The sequence below is a fragment of the Pseudophryne corroboree genome, chromosome 10 (genome assembly GCF_028390025.1).
Source record: "Pseudophryne corroboree isolate aPseCor3 chromosome 10, aPseCor3.hap2, whole genome shotgun sequence".
Classification (NCBI taxonomy): domain Eukaryota; kingdom Metazoa; phylum Chordata; class Amphibia; order Anura; family Myobatrachidae; genus Pseudophryne; species Pseudophryne corroboree.
Window position 1 is genome coordinate 211,605,607 of NC_086453.1, and position 19,078 is coordinate 211,624,684.

The 19,078-nt window shown below is 47.1% G+C and overlaps 1 protein-coding gene across 7 annotated transcripts in view; it reads left to right on the plus strand.

The window, feature by feature from the left end:
• The window catches only part of PRKCZ (protein kinase C zeta), a 646,661-nt gene that overhangs the window by 449,524 nt on the left and 178,059 nt on the right, over window positions 1–19,078 (plus strand). For all 7 annotated transcript variants that reach the window (XM_063943062.1, XM_063943064.1, XM_063943065.1 and 4 more), the window contains one exon: window positions 10,693–10,778. In XM_063943062.1, coding sequence (XP_063799132.1) covers window positions 10,693–10,778 — 86 coding nt within the window. The remainder of the gene's footprint in view (window positions 1–10,692; window positions 10,779–19,078) is intronic.

The window sequence follows — 19,078 nt, forward strand, 5'->3', positions numbered from 1 at the left end:
CATGTTGCCAACAATAGATGATTTATTAAATTGTGAACTCGTTATTCCAAACGGTGTTGCCAGATTGTGTGATTTTTACGGAATATACATGTAACAACACCAAAACAGCATTGCTTTCAGCCTCTGTTTTTACTTTTAAATCCAATTTCTCTGACGTCCTAAGTGGATGCTGGGGACTCCGTCAGGACCATGGGATTAGTGGCTCCGCAGGAGACAGGGCACAAAAGTAAAAGCTTTAGGATCAGGTGGTGTGCACTGGCTCCTCCCCCTATGACCCTCCTCCAAGCCTCAGTTAGATTTTTGTGCCCGGCCGAGAAGGGTGCAATCTAGGTGGCTCTCCTAAAGAGCTGCTTAGAGTAAAAGTTTGTTATGTTTTTTATTTTCAGTGAGTCCTGCTGGCAACAGGCTCACTGCTACGAGGGACTTAGGGGAGAGAAGTGAACTCACCTGCGTGCAGGATGGATTGGCTTCTTAGGCTACTGGACACCATTAGCTCCAGAGGGAGTCGGAACACAGGTCTCACCCTGGGGTTCGTCCCGGAGCCGCGCCGCCGACCCCCCTTGCAGATGCCGAAAAGTGAAGGTCCAGAAACGGCGGCAGAAGACTCTTCAGTCTTCATAAGGTAGCGCACAGCACTGCAGCTGTGCGCCATTGTTGTCAGCGCACTTCATAGCAGCGGTCACTGAGGGTGCAGGGCGCTGGGGTGGGGCGCCCTGGGCAGCAATGATAGTACCTTATTCTGGCTAAAAATACACCACATATAGCCCCTGGGGGCTATATGGATGTATTTAACCCCTGCCAGGTCTCAGAAAAACGGGAGAAGAAGCCCGCCGAAAAGGGGGCGGGGCCTATTCTCCTCAGCACACAGCGCCATTTTCCCTCACAGAAATGCTGGTGGGAAGGCTCCCAGGCTCTCCCCTGCACTGCACTACAGAAACAGGGTTAAAACAGAGAGGGGGGGCACTTATTTGGCGATATGTATATATATATATATTAAAATGCTATAAGGGAAAAACACTTATATAAAGGTTGTCCCTGTATAATTATAGCGTTTTTGGTGTGTGCTGGCAAACTCTCCCTCTGTCTCCCCAAAGGGCTAGTGGGGTCCTGTCCTCTATCAGAGCATTCCCTGTGTGTGTGCTGTGTGTCGGTACGTGTGTGTCGACATGTATGAGGACGATGTTGGTGAGGAGGCGGAGCAATTGCCTGAAATGGTGATGTCACTCTCTAGGGAGTCGACACCGGAATGGATGGCTTATTTAAGGAATTACGTGATAATGTCAACACGCTGCAAGGTCGGTTGACGACATGAGACGGCCGGCAAACAAATTAGTACCTGTCCAGGCGTCTCAAACACCGTCAGGGGCTGTAAAACGCTCATTTACCTCAGTCGGTCGAGACAGACACGGACACTGACTCCAGTGTCGACGGTGAAGAAACAAACGTATTTTCCTTTAGGGCCACACGTTACATGTTAAGGGCAATGAAGGAGGTGTTACATATTTCTGATACTACAAGTACCACAAGAAGGGTATTATGTGGGGTGTGAAAAAACTACCTGTAGTTTTTCCTGAATCAGATAAATTAAATGAAGTGTGTGATGATGCGTGGGTTTCCCCCGATAGAAAATTATTGGCGGTATACCCTTTCCCGCCAGAAGTTAGGGCGCGTTGGGAAACACCCTTTAGGGTGGATAAGGCGCTCACACGCTTATCAAAACAAGTGGCGGTACCGTCTCCAGATAGGGCCGCCCTCAAGGAGCCAGCTGAGAGGCTGGAAAATATCCTAAAAAGGTATATACACACATACTGGTGTTATACTGCGACCAGCGATCGCCTCAGCCTGGATGTGCAGCGCTGGGGTGGCTTGGTCGGATTCCCTGACTGAAAATATTGATACCCTTGACAGGGACGGTATTTTATTGACTATAGAGCATTTAAAGGATGCATTTCTATATATGCGAGATGCACAGAGGGATATTTGCACTCTGGCATCAAGAGTAAGTGCGATGTCCATATCTGCCAGAAGATGTTTATGGACACGACAGTGGTCAGGTGATGCAGATTCCAAACGGCACATGGAAGTATTGCCGTATAAAGGGGAGGAGTTATTTGGGGTCGGTCCATCGGACCTGGTGGCCTCGGCAACAGCTGGAAAATCCACCTTTTTTACCCCAAATCACATCTCAGCAGAAAAAGACACCGTCTTTTCAGCCTCAGTCCTTTCGTCCCCATAAGGGCAAGCGGGCAAAAGGCCAGTCATATCTGCCCAGGGATAGAGGAAAGGGAAGAAGACTGCAGCAGGCAGCCCATTCCCAGGAACAGAAGCCCTCCACAGCTTCTGCCAAGTCCTCAGCATGACGCTGGGGCCGTACAAGCGGACTCAAGTGCGGTGGGGGGTCGTCTCAAGAGTTTCAGCACGTAGTGGGCTCACTCGCAAGTGGACCCCTGGATCCTACAAGTAGTATCCCAGGGGTACAGACTGGAAATTCGAGACGTCTCCCCCTCGCAGGCTCCTGATGTCTGCTTTACCAACGTCTTCCTCCGACAGGGAGGCAGTATTGGAAACAATTCACAAGCTGTATTCCCAGCAGGTGATAATCAAAGTACCCCTCCTACAACAAGGAAAGGGGTATTATTCCACACTATATTGTGGTACTGAAGCCAGACGGCTCGGTGAGACCTATTCTAAATGGGAAATCTTTGAACACTTACATACAAAGGTTCAAATCAAGATGGAGTCACTCAGAGCAGTGATAGCGAACCAGGAAGAAGGGGACTATATGGTGTCCCTGGACATCAAGGATGCTTACCTCCATGTCCCAAATTGCCCTTCTCACCAAGGGTACCTCAGGTTCGTGGTACGGAACTGTCACTATCAGTTTCAGACGCTGCCGTTTGGATTGTCCAAAGTAATGGCCGAAGTAACTTTACCAAAGTAATGGCCGAAATGATGATTCTTCTTCAAAGAAAAGGCGTCTTAATTATCCCTTACTTGGACGATCTCCTGATAAGGGCAAGGTCCAGAGAACAGTTGGAAGTCGGAGTAGCACTATCTCAAGTAGTTCTACGACAGCACGGGTGGATTCTAAATATCCAAAATCGCAGCCGTTTCCGACGACACGTCTGCTGTTCCTAGGGATGGTTCTGGACACAGTCCAGAAAAAGGTGTTTCTCCCGGAGGAGAAAGCCAGGGAGTTATCCGAGCTAGTCAGGAACCTCCTAAAACCAGGAAAAGTGTCAGTGCATCATTGCACAAGAGTCCTGGGAAAAATGGTGGCTTATTACGAAGCGATTCCATTCGGCAGATTCCACGCAAGAACTTTTCAGTGGGATCTGCTGGACAAATGGTCCGGATCGCATTTTCAGATGAATCAGCGGATAACCCCGTCTCCAGGGACAGGGGTGTCTCTCCTGTGGTGGTTACAGAGTGCTCATCTTCTAGAGGGCCGCAGATTCGGCATTCAGGATTGGATGCTGGTGACCACGGAGGCCAGCCTGAGAGGCTGGGGAGCAGTCACACAGGGAAAAAATTTCCAGGGAGTGTGATCAAGTCTGGAGATTTTTCTCCACATAAATATACTAGAGCTAAGGGCAATTTACAATGCTCTAAGCTTAGCAAGACCTCTGCTTCAAGGTCAGCCGGTATTGATCCAGTGGAACTACATCACGGCAGTCGCCCACGTAAACAGACAGGGCGGCACAAGAAGCAGGAGGGCAATGGCAGAAACTGCAAGGATTTTTCGCTGGGCGGAAAATCATGTGATAGCACTGTCAGCAGTGTTCATTCCGGGAGTGGACAACTGGGAAGCAGACTTCCTCAGCAGGCACAACCTCCACCCGGGAGAGTGGGGACTTCATCGGGAAGTCTTCCACATGATTGTGAACCGTTGGAAAAGACCAAAGGTGGACATGATGGCGTCCCGCCTGAACAAAAAACTGGACAAGTATTGCGCCAGGTCAAAAGACCCTCAGGCAATAGCTGTGGACGTTCTGGTAACACCGTGGGTGTACCAGTCGGTGTATGTCTTCCCTCCTCTGCTTCTCATACCCAAGGTATTGAGAATTATAAGACGTAGAGGAGTAAGAACTATACTCGTGGCTCCGGATTGGCCAAGAAGGACTTGGTACCCGGAACTTCAAGAGATGCTCACAGAGGACTCATGGCCTCTGCCGCTAAGAAGGGACTTGCTTCAGCAAGTACCATGTCTGTTCCAAGACTTACCGCGGCTGCGTTTGACGGCATGGCGGTTGAACGCCGGATCCTAAGGGAAAAAGGCATTCCGGAAGAGGTCATTCCTACCCTGGTCAAAGCCAGGAAGGAGGTGACCGCACAACATTATCACCACATGTGGCGAAAATATGTTGCGTGGTGCGATGCCAGGAAGGCCCCATGAAGAAATTTCAACTCGGTCGTTTCCTGCATTTCCTGCAAACAGGAGTGTCTATGGGCCTCAAATTGGGGTCCATTAAGGTTCAAATTTCGGCCCTGTCGATTTTCTTCCAGAAAGAATTGGCTTCAGTTCCTGAAGTCCAGAAGTTTGTCAAGGGAGTACTGCATATACAACCCCCTTTTTGTGCCTCCAGTGGCACTGTGGGATCTCAACGTAGTTCTGGGATTCCTAAAATCACATTGGTTTAAACCGCTCAAATCTGTGGATTTGAAATATCTCACAGGGAAAGTGACCATGCTGTTGGCCCTGGCCTCGGCCAGGCGAGTGTCAGAATTGGCGGCGTTTGTCTCAAAAAGCCCATATCTGATTGTCCATTCGGACAGGGCAGAGCTGCGGACTCATCCCCAGTTTCTCCCTAAGGTGGTGTCAGTGTTTCACCCGAACCAGCTTATTGTGGTACCTGCGGCTACTAGGGACTTGGAGGACTCCAAGTTGCTAGATGTTGTCAGGGCCCTGAAAATATAGGCCCTCATTCCGAGTTGATCGGTCGCAAGGCGAATTTAGCAGAGTTACACACGCTAAGCCGCCGCCTACTGGGAGTGAATCTTAGCTTCTTAAAATTGCGACCGATGTATTCGCAATATTGCGATTACTAACTACTTAGCAGTTTCAGAGTAGCTTCAGACTTACTCTGCCTGTGCGATCAGTTCAGTGCTTGTCGTTCCTGGTTGACGTCACAAACACACCCAGCGTTCGCCCAGGCACTCCCACCGTTTCTCCGGCCACTCCTGCGTTTTTTCCGGAAACGGTAGCGTTTTCAGCCACACGCCCCTGAAACGCCGTGTTTCCGCCCAGTAACACCCATTTCCTGTCAATCACATTACGATCGCCGGAGCGATGAAAAAGCCGTGAGTAAAATTACTTTCTACATAGCAAAGTTACTTGGCGCAGTCGCAGTGCGAACATTGCGCATGCGTACTAAGCGGATTTTCATTGCGATGCGATGAAAAATACCGAGCGAACGACTCGGAATGAGGGCCATAGTTTCCAGGACGGCTGGAGTCAGGAAGACTGACTTACTGTTATCCTGTATGCACCCAACAAACTGGGTGCTCTTGCTTCTAAGCAGACGATTGCTAGTTGGATGTGTAGTACAATTCAGCTTGCACATTCTGTGGCAGGCCTGCCACAGCCAAAATATGTAAATGCCCATTCCACAAGGAAGGTGGGCTCATCTTGGGCGGCTGCCCGAGGGGTCTCGGCTTTACAACTTTGCCGAGCTGATACTTGGTCATGGGCACACCCTGACTGAGGAGGACCTGGAGTTCTCTCATTCGGTGCTGCAGAGTCATCCGCACTCTCCCGCCCGTTTGGGAGCTTTGGTATAATCCCCATGGTCCTGACGGAGTCCCCAGCATCCACTTAGGACGTCAGAGAAAATAAGAATTTACTTACCGATAATTCTATTTCTCGTAGTCCGTAGTGGATGCTGGGCGCCCATCCCAAGTGCGGATTGTCTGCAATACTTGTACATAGTTATTGTTACAAAAATCGGGTTATTATTGTTGTGAGCCATCTTTTCAGAGGCTCCGCTGTTATCATGCTGTTAACTGGGTTCAGATCACAGGTTGTACAGTGTGATTGGTGTGGCTGGTATGAGTCTTACCCGGGATTCAAAATCCTTCCTTATTGTGTACGCTCGTCCGGGCACAGTATCCTAACTGAGGCTTGGAGGAGGGTCATAGGGGGAGGAGCCAGTGCACACCACCTGATCCTAAAGCTTTTACTTTTGTGCCCTGTCTCCTGCGGAGCCGCTAATCCCATGGTCCTGACGGAGTCCCCAGCATCCACTACGGACTACGAGAAATAGAATTATCGGTAAGTAAATTCTTATTATATTAATGTTCCATTTAATTTCACATATGTTGAGAAAAAAAGTAAATTGGCATTCTGGAAAGGGTTTGCGGGAACGCTGGACACACAACTAATATTTATCGTTCAAAACAGCCTACTAGTTGGCTGGTTGGAATTAAAATCTGGTAATGTATGGGAGCGATGGACTATCAGCCATTTGCTACCAAACGCAGGAAAAGGGACAAAAATAGTCCATTTGATTTAACTAATTAGTCTGAGAGACCATTTTTGTCTGTTTTGCAGCTTTTTGGAGCAAATGGTTTATTGTCTTTTGTACACATATATATTACCAGATTTTCGTTCCATCCAGTTGGCTGGTTATGAAGATAATCTTTAGGTGTGTGCCCATCTTCAGAGTGTCAAAACCAGGGCTGTGCTGAGCAAATCGCAATGAGTGGTCACCCTACCTTTTACTAGGACTCCTCTCATTCCTTCCTTCCACATTCCTGGTTCAAATGCCTTGTTTAAGCAACGCTTCTGATTCAAACAGATCTTTGTTGCTGGAGCCAAGATTCCTAATTAAACGGGAATATCCTGAGCATTGTCACTTAGTGCAATGGTATACCCAGCTGGTGTTCTTTAAAGAGCCACCTAGGTAGAACATATTATACTGCAATATTTTGCCTGCACATCATGGATTTGGCACTTATTTGAATGCAGGTAATGTACAGATGTGCACCTGAGGTTTTAGTAGAATGAAGTCTGCAGCTTTCCCACTTTAATTGTTACTGCATTGTTTAAAAAATAAATTAAATCTGCAGATTAAATCCATTTTTAATAAGTCTGTAAGGATGAAGTTGTGTCATTTTACTGAAAAGCTTTTTAGATCTTCCTGTCGATTTATTGTGACTAATTGATTTCATTTTAATTAAGTTCCTGTTAAAGTTTATTAATAGGTAAGTCTACCTTTAAAGATTGCTAGTGTCCAGGTAGATTTTTTGTTTATGGTGTATGTTGATCTGGTAACAGATAACATGATAACAGATCTGGTATGTACATACAATCATATGCAAGATTATGGGCCTGATTCTGAGGTGGGACTAAAGCATACAAGCACAACTAACTGTGCACCTTAGTACATCCGGTGCAAGTGAGGCAGATTTGGAATTCAGTTGTTTTGTATACTGCTCTAATTAATGGGCGCCTGATAGAGCAATTCAGTTGTTTTGAGCTCCTATGAATTATTGTGCTTGTCACACCTAAAAGCAAAAATCTAAACCCTTCTAAAGTATTAGTTAGCATGCCCACACCATTGTCACTTCGCACATTTCTGCTCGCCATCTCAGGAAGCAAACAGAAATGTGTGCACCTGCTGCATTCATGCCTGAACAGAGCAACAATTCAATTGCTTCGTTGGGCGACCATTAATTAGCACCATGTAAAAAACAATTGAATTCCGCCCATAGATTTAGATGTGCGAGGGGCGTGTCCAAACTTTTTACTGCTGACCAGTATTCCACTAGTAAATAAAAAAGCACCAGTATTTGCCTTGCATTAAAACATAATATGTGCTTGCAACCCTTGTATTGCAACATGGTTTGTCCAGGTGCACAAGTTACTTGCTTGTTTTTGCTTTACTCTAGGGAGGCCAATCCTCGGGCCTTTCTTTGAATCCTGGGATTCCCAGGATACCTGGGATTGGTTTGTTGTGTTAACACTTTTCAATACCCCCCCCCCTGCCCAGACCAGATAATTTACCATCTTCTGGGTGAGGGGAAAGGGTCCACTTGCTCCGAGGAGGTGAGGTCAGGGCAGCTGGCATCAGGCTGTGCAACGTGACCGCAGTGAGCACAGCCGGGGGACAGGGAAACTGGGCAAGGAGAGCCAGGCAGCAGCTGTGCCTACTGAAGAGGCTCAACGCTGCCTGGTATTAAAAAAAAAAGTGGGGCTGGCTAATCTCATAATCCCCGGGATTGGAAATTCCAATTCCGGGATTTAATCCCGGCCAATTTTAGGCCTAAATCCCGGGATCCCACAGATCCCGGGAATGGCCACCATACTTTAGTCCCACCTCAGAATCAGGTTCTATACAAAGGGGGATAACAAATTAGCCCCGGTAATTTACCGGGGCTAATTGTCCTGCCGAAGGGGTTATCCCACTAGCCCTGATAAACTGGCACGAGCAGCGGGCTTCTGATGCTGCACTGGGGACCTACAGCTCTGAATCATCTGGAAAAAAATCATTTGTTTTTCATGCCCAATGTTTTACTGTGGGTAATAGGATGCCGCCCAATGTCTCTTAAGAGCAAGAAAAATAGAAGAAATCTGCCTGGAAAATATAATTGCAGATAGAGCCTATTTTAAGGACCTCTTATGCGTGCCGTGGAAACGGGTGGTAGGGATTTTTGACGGGTGGTAGGGATTTTTGTTTTTTTTTACCTGTTAAGGACATTTCATGCTGATTTGTCTAGGATGTCTGTTTATTTTATTTATTTTTTTAAAACCTGTAGAAGCAACTACTTTCTGGCCCACTTTTTAGTGAATAAAGAAGTCTTGTCACTGAATTAGAGGGTCATTGCATACTTGCCTGTTTTCTCAGAACGTCTGTGAGACTGACGCGTTTCAGTAAGAGTAGGCATGACTACACCCCTGCTGCATGACAACACGATTTGTGTCATTGTGCAGCAATGATCAATCTTTTGATGCGAGTGTCGTCTTTATGGTTCAACAGAGTGATGTGAAAAATTGGGCGGCGGTATTGTGTTGATGCAGTGTCCAAAACATAGGCAAGCCTGATTTAGAGGAATAAAAAAAACCAGGTACAAATCTGTGAAATCTGTAAATGTCTCTTGAGATTGGGGGGATATGACATCTATGCCTACTATGCAAAGCTTCTGTTCAGTGACCAAGTAAAATTCCGTAAAACAACATGGAGCCTTTATTTTACAGCTACAGTATGCCTACTATGCAAAGCTTTAAATGCAACAATATACCTTAAGGTATCAGTATGTTCTTTTTAGTGACAAAATAAAACTCTGTAAAACAACATGAAACCTTTATTTTATTGTTCTAAACTGTAAAATCTAAACTGGTTTCAGAACAATATTTTAAGAGTTGTATGAAATGGGCACTTTTCACTTTACAAGTGTAGTGTGTAATCACCCCTAACGGGAAACATTAATTTATGTGGTGGAATGTAACACAACGCACTTTAATAACTTCAGCATTTCTTTTTTATACTACTGAAATTAGCCTGGTACACAAGTGTACAATCCACTCTGAATAACTGTAATCTAATGACAATCTATTATATTAAATCACTAGTGTGAAAATTGCACATTAAGGGAATTCTCAGATATTCCAACCTTTTGTTACTCCATTAGAATCCCCTCTTTGTATTAGCAGTAACTTGATATGCTTGTTGCTTTATGGGATAGTAATGACTCCGGATTTGGCATTAATAGCATACAATTTCAAAATGGCACCTTAAGTCAGTATCAGTAATAATATTAAAACTTTGATAGCGCTACCAACAGACTAGGGGTATAAAGGATGCTGTAGTAAGCAAAAGACTTTTAATGTAAAATACATGAAAATCGGGACAGAAATTCCTGCAATTCCAAATGGATTGTTTGTGTTTTATTGTCCTATAATGTAGTATGTACAGAAGTAGCCATGCTCATCTTTGCTGCGATGCACATGCTGCATGTCATGCCAGGCTGCGACTATTCACAGCCAGCGATCGCTCCATCTTAGGAACTAATGGATCGATCTCCAGGTGTAAATAGTTACAGCCTGGCACGCCATGCAGTGTGCCATGATACAACATGCAGCATCACAGTAATATGAGCATTGCTACATCTGTATGCATTCCATTTTCATGAATCTAGGATGTTCTCCAATTAATGGCATAAGAGCTGAAGGGTCTGTTGCGTAACATTACATTTATTTTCCCAGATAATTAATTGACAGTATATTAATCTGTTGTACCCATGAATGTTTCATCTAATTGCATGTTCTATTTTACCTTTATAAACCAAACTTTGCAAGTGCTCTTTGAAGTGTCTTTAGGCATCTTTGTCTAGGTGTCCTAGGATAATGTCATTGGGTGCACTGTTCCTTTAAAATCATGGCTTCTTTCTACTTCACCTGATTATCCTCCAGCGAGAAGTCTATTAGAAAGGTCTTTTAAACTAGAATATGGTCATGTGAGGATGTGGGAGGTGGTTGGTGTAAAATAGATGTGGTTGCAGGAGGCTCTTGATCTGGAGCCTGTCATGGAAAGCTTAGCTCCTGCCATAGAAGTGATCTCGCAAGCATCCGCGTTCTGCATTGATTATTAAAAAGAAGCTGGATTGTTTTTACTGTTGCAGGCAGCTTGCAGTTTTGCGCCTGGCACTGCTGGCTTAGTATGCTTCTCCTTTACACATTTGTTTTCTTCTTAGAATCAATCTACCGTCGAGGGGCCAGAAGATGGAGGAAGCTCTACCGAGTGAATGGGCATCTGTTTCAAGCCAAACGCTTTAACAGAGTGAGTGATTCATGAAAAGACAGCTTGTTCAGTCTCCGGGCTGCATTGTATTACCCAGCTACAGACTCATTTCTCTACTGGAATAAGATGAGTGTTATATTGTAAATATGTTTATTTTCCTCTCTTAGTATGCGCTGTACTCCCAATCCAAGGCCGGGGTGGGTTGACACATCAAACAGCCTTATCTTGTAGAAACACAAGTCATTTAAAACCTACTATGCTTCATTCTGTAAATGTAGCGTACATTTCTGTGTATTGTTTCCTGGTACATTTTGTGCAATGGTATAAAATGGCTTTATAGATTAATGTAACTATAATCTGTTTCTACACATGTAGTGGATCCAGGATTGCCTTGTTTGGACAGTGTTTTATTTTTACATCTTTTTGTTTTACTTTATATTTGCTTCTGTTAAATTGTCTTAAAATGTTTTCACATAAATACCACCGTACTGATGCCAATAATGTTATTAAGGTGTCACATTGCATTATAGCCAGGTCAGGACTTGGCATAACCTCCTCCCATCTAGCATTCACAGTATGTAGTATTATACTGTATGGCTGACATGCTGCTTCCATTTTGTCAGGTTCATCGGTTTCCATGCTTTTTTCAGAACTTACTGTACATGTTTGTAGTAAAGCAAATGTATTCAGGATCCTGACTAACTGCTTCCCAAGCAAATTATCAGGCAACTGGGCAAAACCATGTTGCGCAGCAGGTGGGGCAGAGGTAACATGTGCAGAGAGATTTAGATGGGAGGCATTCAATTTGCCGGCTGTCGGGATCCCGGCTGTCAGGATAATGACGCCGGAATCCTGACACCCGGTGAAATACCGGCGGTTGGAATCCCGACCACTGGCTGAAATCCCCAATCGGCCCGAAGCATGGAGAGCAAAGTGAGGCCGTGAGAGGACGCGCTCTCTGCCTTGATGCTGGCGTTGGTCTCCTGACAGCCGCGATATCATAGTGATCTCATTTAGATTTGGATGGGTTATATTTTTACTGTACAGAATAAATACTGTCCGCGATTGCATGTAGCCCACAAATGTTAACTTTATTTTTCTTACGTCCTAGAGCAGTGGTTTTCAACCTTTTTTCAACTCGTGACATACCGGCAAGACTTAAAAATTACCAAGGCACACCATCAGTGCCCCACGGGGGAAAAAAACATAGTAATTAAACAAACACACTGGGCACCGCAGTAGCACAAACACATTGGCCCCAAAAGGAATACAAACACATTGGGCCATGCGGTAAAAAATAATGCTTCTACCCCCACAGATTTATAATAATGGGATGCAGTTAAAATACCGGCTGTCGGGATTTCGGCGTTCAGGAGACCGACGCCGGAATCCCGACAGCCAGTAAAAGTGGAAAAAGTGGAATCCAGACCTCTGCAGGGTACTAACACTCGGTTGGTGGGTCCACGCCACAAACTGAGTGAGAATATAACCTGTGGTGAGCTAAGCAAGCCACCGGGCTTGAAGTGTGGTGAGCGCAGCGAGCCCGCGAGGGCACTCGCTGCTGGGACTCCGACAGACGGGATGCCGCTATCCGGTATACTTACAGCCAGCATCCCGTTTGTCGATAAAACATATCAATTTTATAATAATGCCACACACTATTCCCCCAGTAATTCCACCACACACTGTCCCCCCAGTAATTCCACACACTGCCCCCCATAGTAATTCCACTCACTACCTCCCATAATAATTCCAATCACTGCCTCCCATAATAATTCCACACACTGCCCCCCATAGTAATTCCACTCACTACCTCCCATAATAATTCCACTCACTACCTCCCATAATAATTCCACACACTGCCCCCCATAGTAATTCCACTCACTACCTCCCATAATAATTCCACTCACTACCTCCCATAATAATTCCACACACTGCCCCCCATAGTAATTCCACTCACTACCTCCCATAATAATTCCAATCACTGCCTCCCATAATAATTCCACACACTGCCCCCCATAGTAATTCCACTCACTACCTCCCATAATTCCACTCACTGCCTCCCATAATAATTTCACACACTGCCCCCCATAGTAATTCCACTCACTGCCTCCCATAATAATTCCACCCCCCCCCCCCAGTATGTTCTTTACATTGCTTGCACTTGAATCCAAACACCTACAGTAATTCCACACACAAATATATTTAAAAAATATATATACCTGCAGCTGTGATGAGCGCTGACAAGTCAGCACGGAGCAGCACTGGCCAGTGGGCGGGCGGGCACTCCAGGCAGGAATACGACATGGCCTGCATGACCTATGAGTCACAATAGATCACAGGCCGCTTGCGGAAGTGTACAGTGCTGCCCGAGCCGGCTATTGATTGCGGATACTGGGGATCCATTTAGTACCATGGGGTATAGACGGGTCCACTAGGAACCATGGACACTTTAAGAATTTGATAGTGTGTGCTGGCTCCTCCCTCTATGCCCCTCCCACCAGACTCAGTTTAGAAAATGTGCCTGGAGGAGCCGGTCATGCTTATGGAAGCTCCTGAAGAGTTTTCTGCATTTATTTTTCAGTTTATTATTTTCAGGCAGGACTGGATGGCACCAGCCTGCCTGCTTCGTGGGAATTAGGGGGGGAGGAACGGCCTAACCTCTTGAAGGGTTAATGGTCCCGTTCCCTGCTGACAGGACACTAGCTCCCGAGGGAACTATTCGCAAGCCCCACCACGGCAAGCATACATTACCGCAGCATGCCACCACCCCTAACAGAGCCAGAAGAAAGAAAAGTGCTGAGTACTAAGCCAGCATCCCGGTTAGTGGTTCGCCGGCCATTATGGCGGCATGAGGGTACGGAGACGCACGGCTTCTAACCGGGGTAGATTGCGTCTCCAGACTAGGTACACAACTGCTTCTCAGTACGCTGTACACAGTACCTACACTGGCAAACAAAGCCTTAAAACGGTTATCTTTCCATTTTAAGCACAAATTACCTCAGCCAGTATAAAAAAAGTGGGAAGACCGTGTGCCATTGAAGGGGTGGGGCTTCACTATGAGCAGCTCACCAGTGCCATTTTCCCTCTGCAGTGGACACAGACGCTGACTGAAAGGGACGCGCAGCTCCTCCGGTGTGACTCCAGATTATCTCAGCGGTACCAGGCGTTCATAGCAGGGGGGGAGCGATTATTAGTGTACTAAGGCCCCAATCTGGGTACTTAGTCTGCGACCTGGTTAAGCTTGGCATTAGCAATAAGGGTGCGGTGTGAAGGGCTCCTTGTGGGTTAATTGTGCTTTTAACCTTAACTGTGTGTGTGTGCTGTCACATTTACAATATGTCAGGGAAAGAGTGTGTTTCATGTACGGCAGAGTGTTCCTCTTCCCCAGGGAGCTCACTACAATGTACTTAGTGTAGTGCACCTTCTCAGACTAGCAGGGCTGAACCAGCGTGGCTGGATTCCATTAAAGGAATGATTTCCAATATCTCTAATAAATTGTCCCGCAATGAGTAAGAGACGCAATACTTAAGACAGTTTGTGGATGAGGTTATGAATAGAGACCCAGTCCCCAAACAAGCGTCTCAGTCCCCTGCATTGGTCCGCAAAAACGAACTCTGGCCCATATCCTGCAGTCTGACTCTGACGGGTCAGACATGGAGGAGGGGGAGGTGGATTCAGAAGGGGGGACGCTGCTCTGTCACATGGAATAGAGGCTCTCATAGAAGCTATCAGAGATGTTCTGCAAATCCCTGATAAGGTGGCAGAGGAGTGTGTGGAATCTTATTTCTCTAACGTCCTAGTGGATGCTGGGGACTCCGTAAGGACCATGGGGAATAGACGGGCTCCGCAGGAGACATGGGCACTTTAAGAAAGAATTTAGATTCTGGTGTGCTCTGGCTCCTCCCTCTATGTCCCTCCTCCAGACCTCAGTTTGAATCTGTGCCTGCACGAGCTGGGTGTTGTTCAGTGAGCTCTCCTGAGCTTGCTGTAAGAAAGTATTTTGTTAGGTTTTTTATTTTCAGGGAGCTCTGCTGGCAACAGACTCCCTGCATCGTGGGACTGAGGGGAGAGAAGCAGCCCTACTCTCTGAAGATAGGTCCTACTTCTTAGGCTACTGGACACCATTAGCTCCAGAGGAATCGTACGCAGGATCTCACCCTCGTCGTCCGATCCTAGAGCCGCGCCGCCGTCCCCCTCGCAGGGCCGGAAGACAGAAGCCGGGTGAGCATAAGAAGCAAGAAGACTTCGAAATCGGCGGCAGAAGACTCCAGTCTTCACTGAGGTAGCGCACAGCACTGCAGCTGTGCGCCATTGCTCCCACACACACCTCACATACTCCAGTCACTGTAAGGGTGCAGGGCGCAGGGGGGGGGGGGGGGGGGGGCGCCCTGGGCAGCGCCATGTTTTTCTCCACAGCACCGCTGAGAGGAAGCTCCCCAGCCTCTCCCCTGCAGATACACGGTAGAAGAGGGTAAAAAGAGGGGGGGCACATAATTATGCGCAAAAATCATTATAAACAGCAGCTACTGGGTTAACATTAAGTTACTGTGTTATTCCTGGGTTTATAGCGCTGGGGTGTGTGCTGGCATACTCTTTCTCTGTCTCTCCAAAGGGCCTTGTGGGGGAATTGTCTTCAGATGAGCATTCCCTGAGTGTGTGGTGTGTCGGTACGTGTGTGTCGACATGTCTGAGGTAAAAGGCTCCCCTAAGGAGGAGATGGAGCAAATGTGTGTGAGGGGTGTCTCCGTCGACAACGCCGACACCTGTTTGGATATGTGTAACTAAGTGCTAAGGTGAATTTATTGCACAAAAGATTAGAGAACAGACAGGGAATCTACCCATGTCTGTCCCTATGTCGCAGAGACCGTCAGAGTCTCTCAATGCTCACTATCCAAAATAATAGACACTGATATCGACACGGAGTCTGACTCCAGTGTCGACTACGATAATGCAAAGTTACAGCCAAAATGGCAGGAAAGTATTCAATATATGATTATTGTAATAAAAAATGTTTTGCATATCACTGATGACTCATCTGTCCCTGACACAAGGGTACACATGTTTAAGGGGAAGAAAGCTGAGGTAAATTTCCCTCCTCTCATGAAGAAAAAGAGTGGGAATCTCCAGACAAGAGACTGCAGTTTCCCACAAAGAATTCTCAGGGAGTATCCTTCCCCTACTAGGGCCAGGATACGATGGGAATCTTCCCCTAGGGTGTCACGTTTGCCCAAAAGGTAGCCCTGACTTAACAGCTATCCTCAGCGATCCTTTCGATTACAAAGAAACAAGAAAGTCCGAGGTACGTCCTTTCTTGCCAGAGGCAGGGGCAGAGGAAAGAAGCTGCACAACACAGCCAGTTCCCAGGAACAGAAGTCCTCCCCGGCCTCTACAAAATCCACCGCATGTCGCTGGGGCTCCACAGGCAGAGCTAGGCCCGGTGGGGGCACGTCTTCGTAATTTCAGCCACAAGTGGGATCCCTGGGCAATAATTATTGTGTCTCAGGGATACAAGCTGGACTTTGAGGTGATGCCCCCTCACCGACGTCCCTGCCGGCTTCCCCCCACGAGAGGGAATTAGTGTTAACTGCAATTCACAAATTGTATCTTCAACAGGTGGTGGTCAAGGTTCCCCTCCTTCAACAAGGAGGGGGTTATTATTCGACCATGTTGTAGTCCCGAAACCGGACGGTTCGGTCAGACCCATATTGAATTTAAAATCCCTGAACATATACCTGAAAGGGTTCAAGTTCAAGATGAAATCGCTAAGAGCGGTCATAGCAATCCTGAAAGGGGGAGATTTTATGGTGTCTCTGGACATATAGGATGCATACCTTCATGTCCCCGTTTATCCACCTCATCAGGCGTACCTCAGATTTGCGGTACAGGATTGTCATTACCAATTTCAGACGTTGCCGTTTGGTCTCTCCACGGCCCCGAGAATCTTTACCAAGGTAATGGCGGAAATGATGGTGCTCCTGCGGAAGCAAGGTGTCACAATTATCCCGTACTGGGACGATCTCCTCATAAAAGCGAGATCAAGAGAGCAGTTGCTGAACAGCGTATCACTTTCTCTGGAAGTGTAACGGCAACACGGCTGGATTCTAAATATTCCAAAGTCGCAGTTGGTTCCTACGGCTCATCTGCCTTTCCTAAGCATGATTCTAGACAAAAGGGTTTATCTTCCGATAGAGAGAGCTCAGGCGCTCATGACACTGGTCAGGAACCTATTAAAACCAAAACAGGTGTCAGTGCATCACTGCACTCGAGTCCTGGGAAGGATGGTGGCATCATACGAGGCCATTCCCTTCGGCAGGTTCCATGCGAGGACCTTTCAGTGGGACTTACTGGACAAGTGGTCGGGATCACATCTTCAGATGCATCGGTTAATCACCCTATCCCCCAGGTCCAGGGTGTCTCTTCTGTGGTGGCTGCAGAGTGCTCATCTTCTCGAGGGCCGCAGATTCGGCATTCAGGACTGGATCCTGGTGACCACGGATGCAAGCCTCCGAGGGTGGGGGGCAGTCACACAGGGAAAAAAGTTCCAAGCTCTGTGGGTAAGCCAGGAGACTTGCCTTCACATCAACATCCTGGAACTAAGGGCCGTATACAACGCCCTACGTCAAGCGGAGACCCTACTTCGCGACCAACCGGTTCTGATTCAGTCAGAAGCCACCAGAATTCTTCGCTGGGCGGAGAATCAAGTAAGCGCACTGTCAGCAGTGTTCATCCCAGGAGTGGACAACTGGGAAGCAGACTTCCTCAGCAGGCACGACCTCCACCCGGGAGAGTGGGGACTTCATCAAGAAGTCTTCACGCAGATTGCAAGTCGGTGGGAACTGCCACAGGTGGATGGCATCCCGCCTCAACAAAAAGCTACAGAGGTATTGCGCCAGGTCATGGGACCCTCAGGCGATAGCTGTAGACGCACTGGTGACACCGTGGGTGTTCCAGTCGGTCTATTTATTTCCTCCTCTTCCTCTCATACCCAAGGTGCTGAGGATAATAAGAAAAAGAGGAGTGAGAACAATCCTCATTGTTCCAGATTGGCCACGAAGGACCTGGTATCCAGATCTGCAAGAAATGCTCACAGAGGATCCGTGGCCTCTTCCTCTAAGACAGGACCTGTTGCAACAGGGGCCCTGTCTGTTCCAAGACTTACCGCGGCTGCGTTTGATGGCATGGCGGTTGAACGCCGGATCCTAGCAGAAAAGGGCATTCCGGACGAGGTCATTCCTACGCGGATAAAGGCTAGGAAGGACGTGACAGCTAAACATTATCACCGTATATGGCAAAAATATGTTTCTTGGTGTGAGGCCAGGAATGCTCCTACAGAGGAATTCCAGCTGGGCCGTTTCCTTCACTTCCTACAGTCAGGAGTGAATTTGGGCCTAAAATTGGGTTCCATTAAGGTCCAGATTTCGGCCCTATCCATTTTCTTTCGAAAAGAGTTGGCTTCTCTACCAGAAGTTCAGACGTTTGTAAGGGAGTGCTGCATATTCAGCCTCCTTTTGTGCCTCCATTGGCACCTTGGGATCTTAATGTGGTGTTAAGTTTCCTGAAATCACACTGGTTTGAACTACTTAAAACGGTGGAGTTAAAATATCTAACGTGGAAAGTGGTCATGCTATTAGCCTTGGCTTCGGCTAGGCGTGTGTCAGAATTAGCGGCTTTGTCACATAAAAGCCCCTATCTGGTTTTCCATATGGATAGAGCAGAATTGCAGACCCGTCCACAATTTCTGTCAAAAGTGGTGTCATCTTTTCATATGAACGAACCTATTGTGGTGCCTGTGGCTACTCGTGACTTGGAGGATTCCGAGTTACTGGATGTGGTCAGGGCTTTGAAGGTTTATGTAGCGAGAACGGCTAGAGTCAGGAAAACGGAGTCACTGTTTATCCTGTATGCATCCAACGAGCTGGGTGCTCCTGCTTCAAAGCAAACTATTGCTCGCTGGATCTGTAACACGATTCAGCAGGCTCATTCTGCGGCTGGATTGCCGCTGCCAAAATCAGTTAAAGCCCATTCCACTAGGAAGGTGGGCTCTTCTTGGGCGGCTGCCCGAGGGATCTCGGCATTACAACTATGCCGAGCTGCTACTTGGTCAGGTTCAAACACTTTTGCAAAGTTCTACAAGTTTGATACCCTGGCTGAGGAGGTCCTTATTGTTTGCTCAGTCGGTGCTGCAGAGTCATCTGCACACTCCCGCCCGTTTGGGAGCTTTGGTATAATCCCCATGGTCCTTACGGAGTCCCCAGCATCCACTAGGATGTTAGAGAAAATAAGATTTTACTTACCGGTAAATCTATTTCTCGTAGTCCGTAGTGGATGCTGGGCGC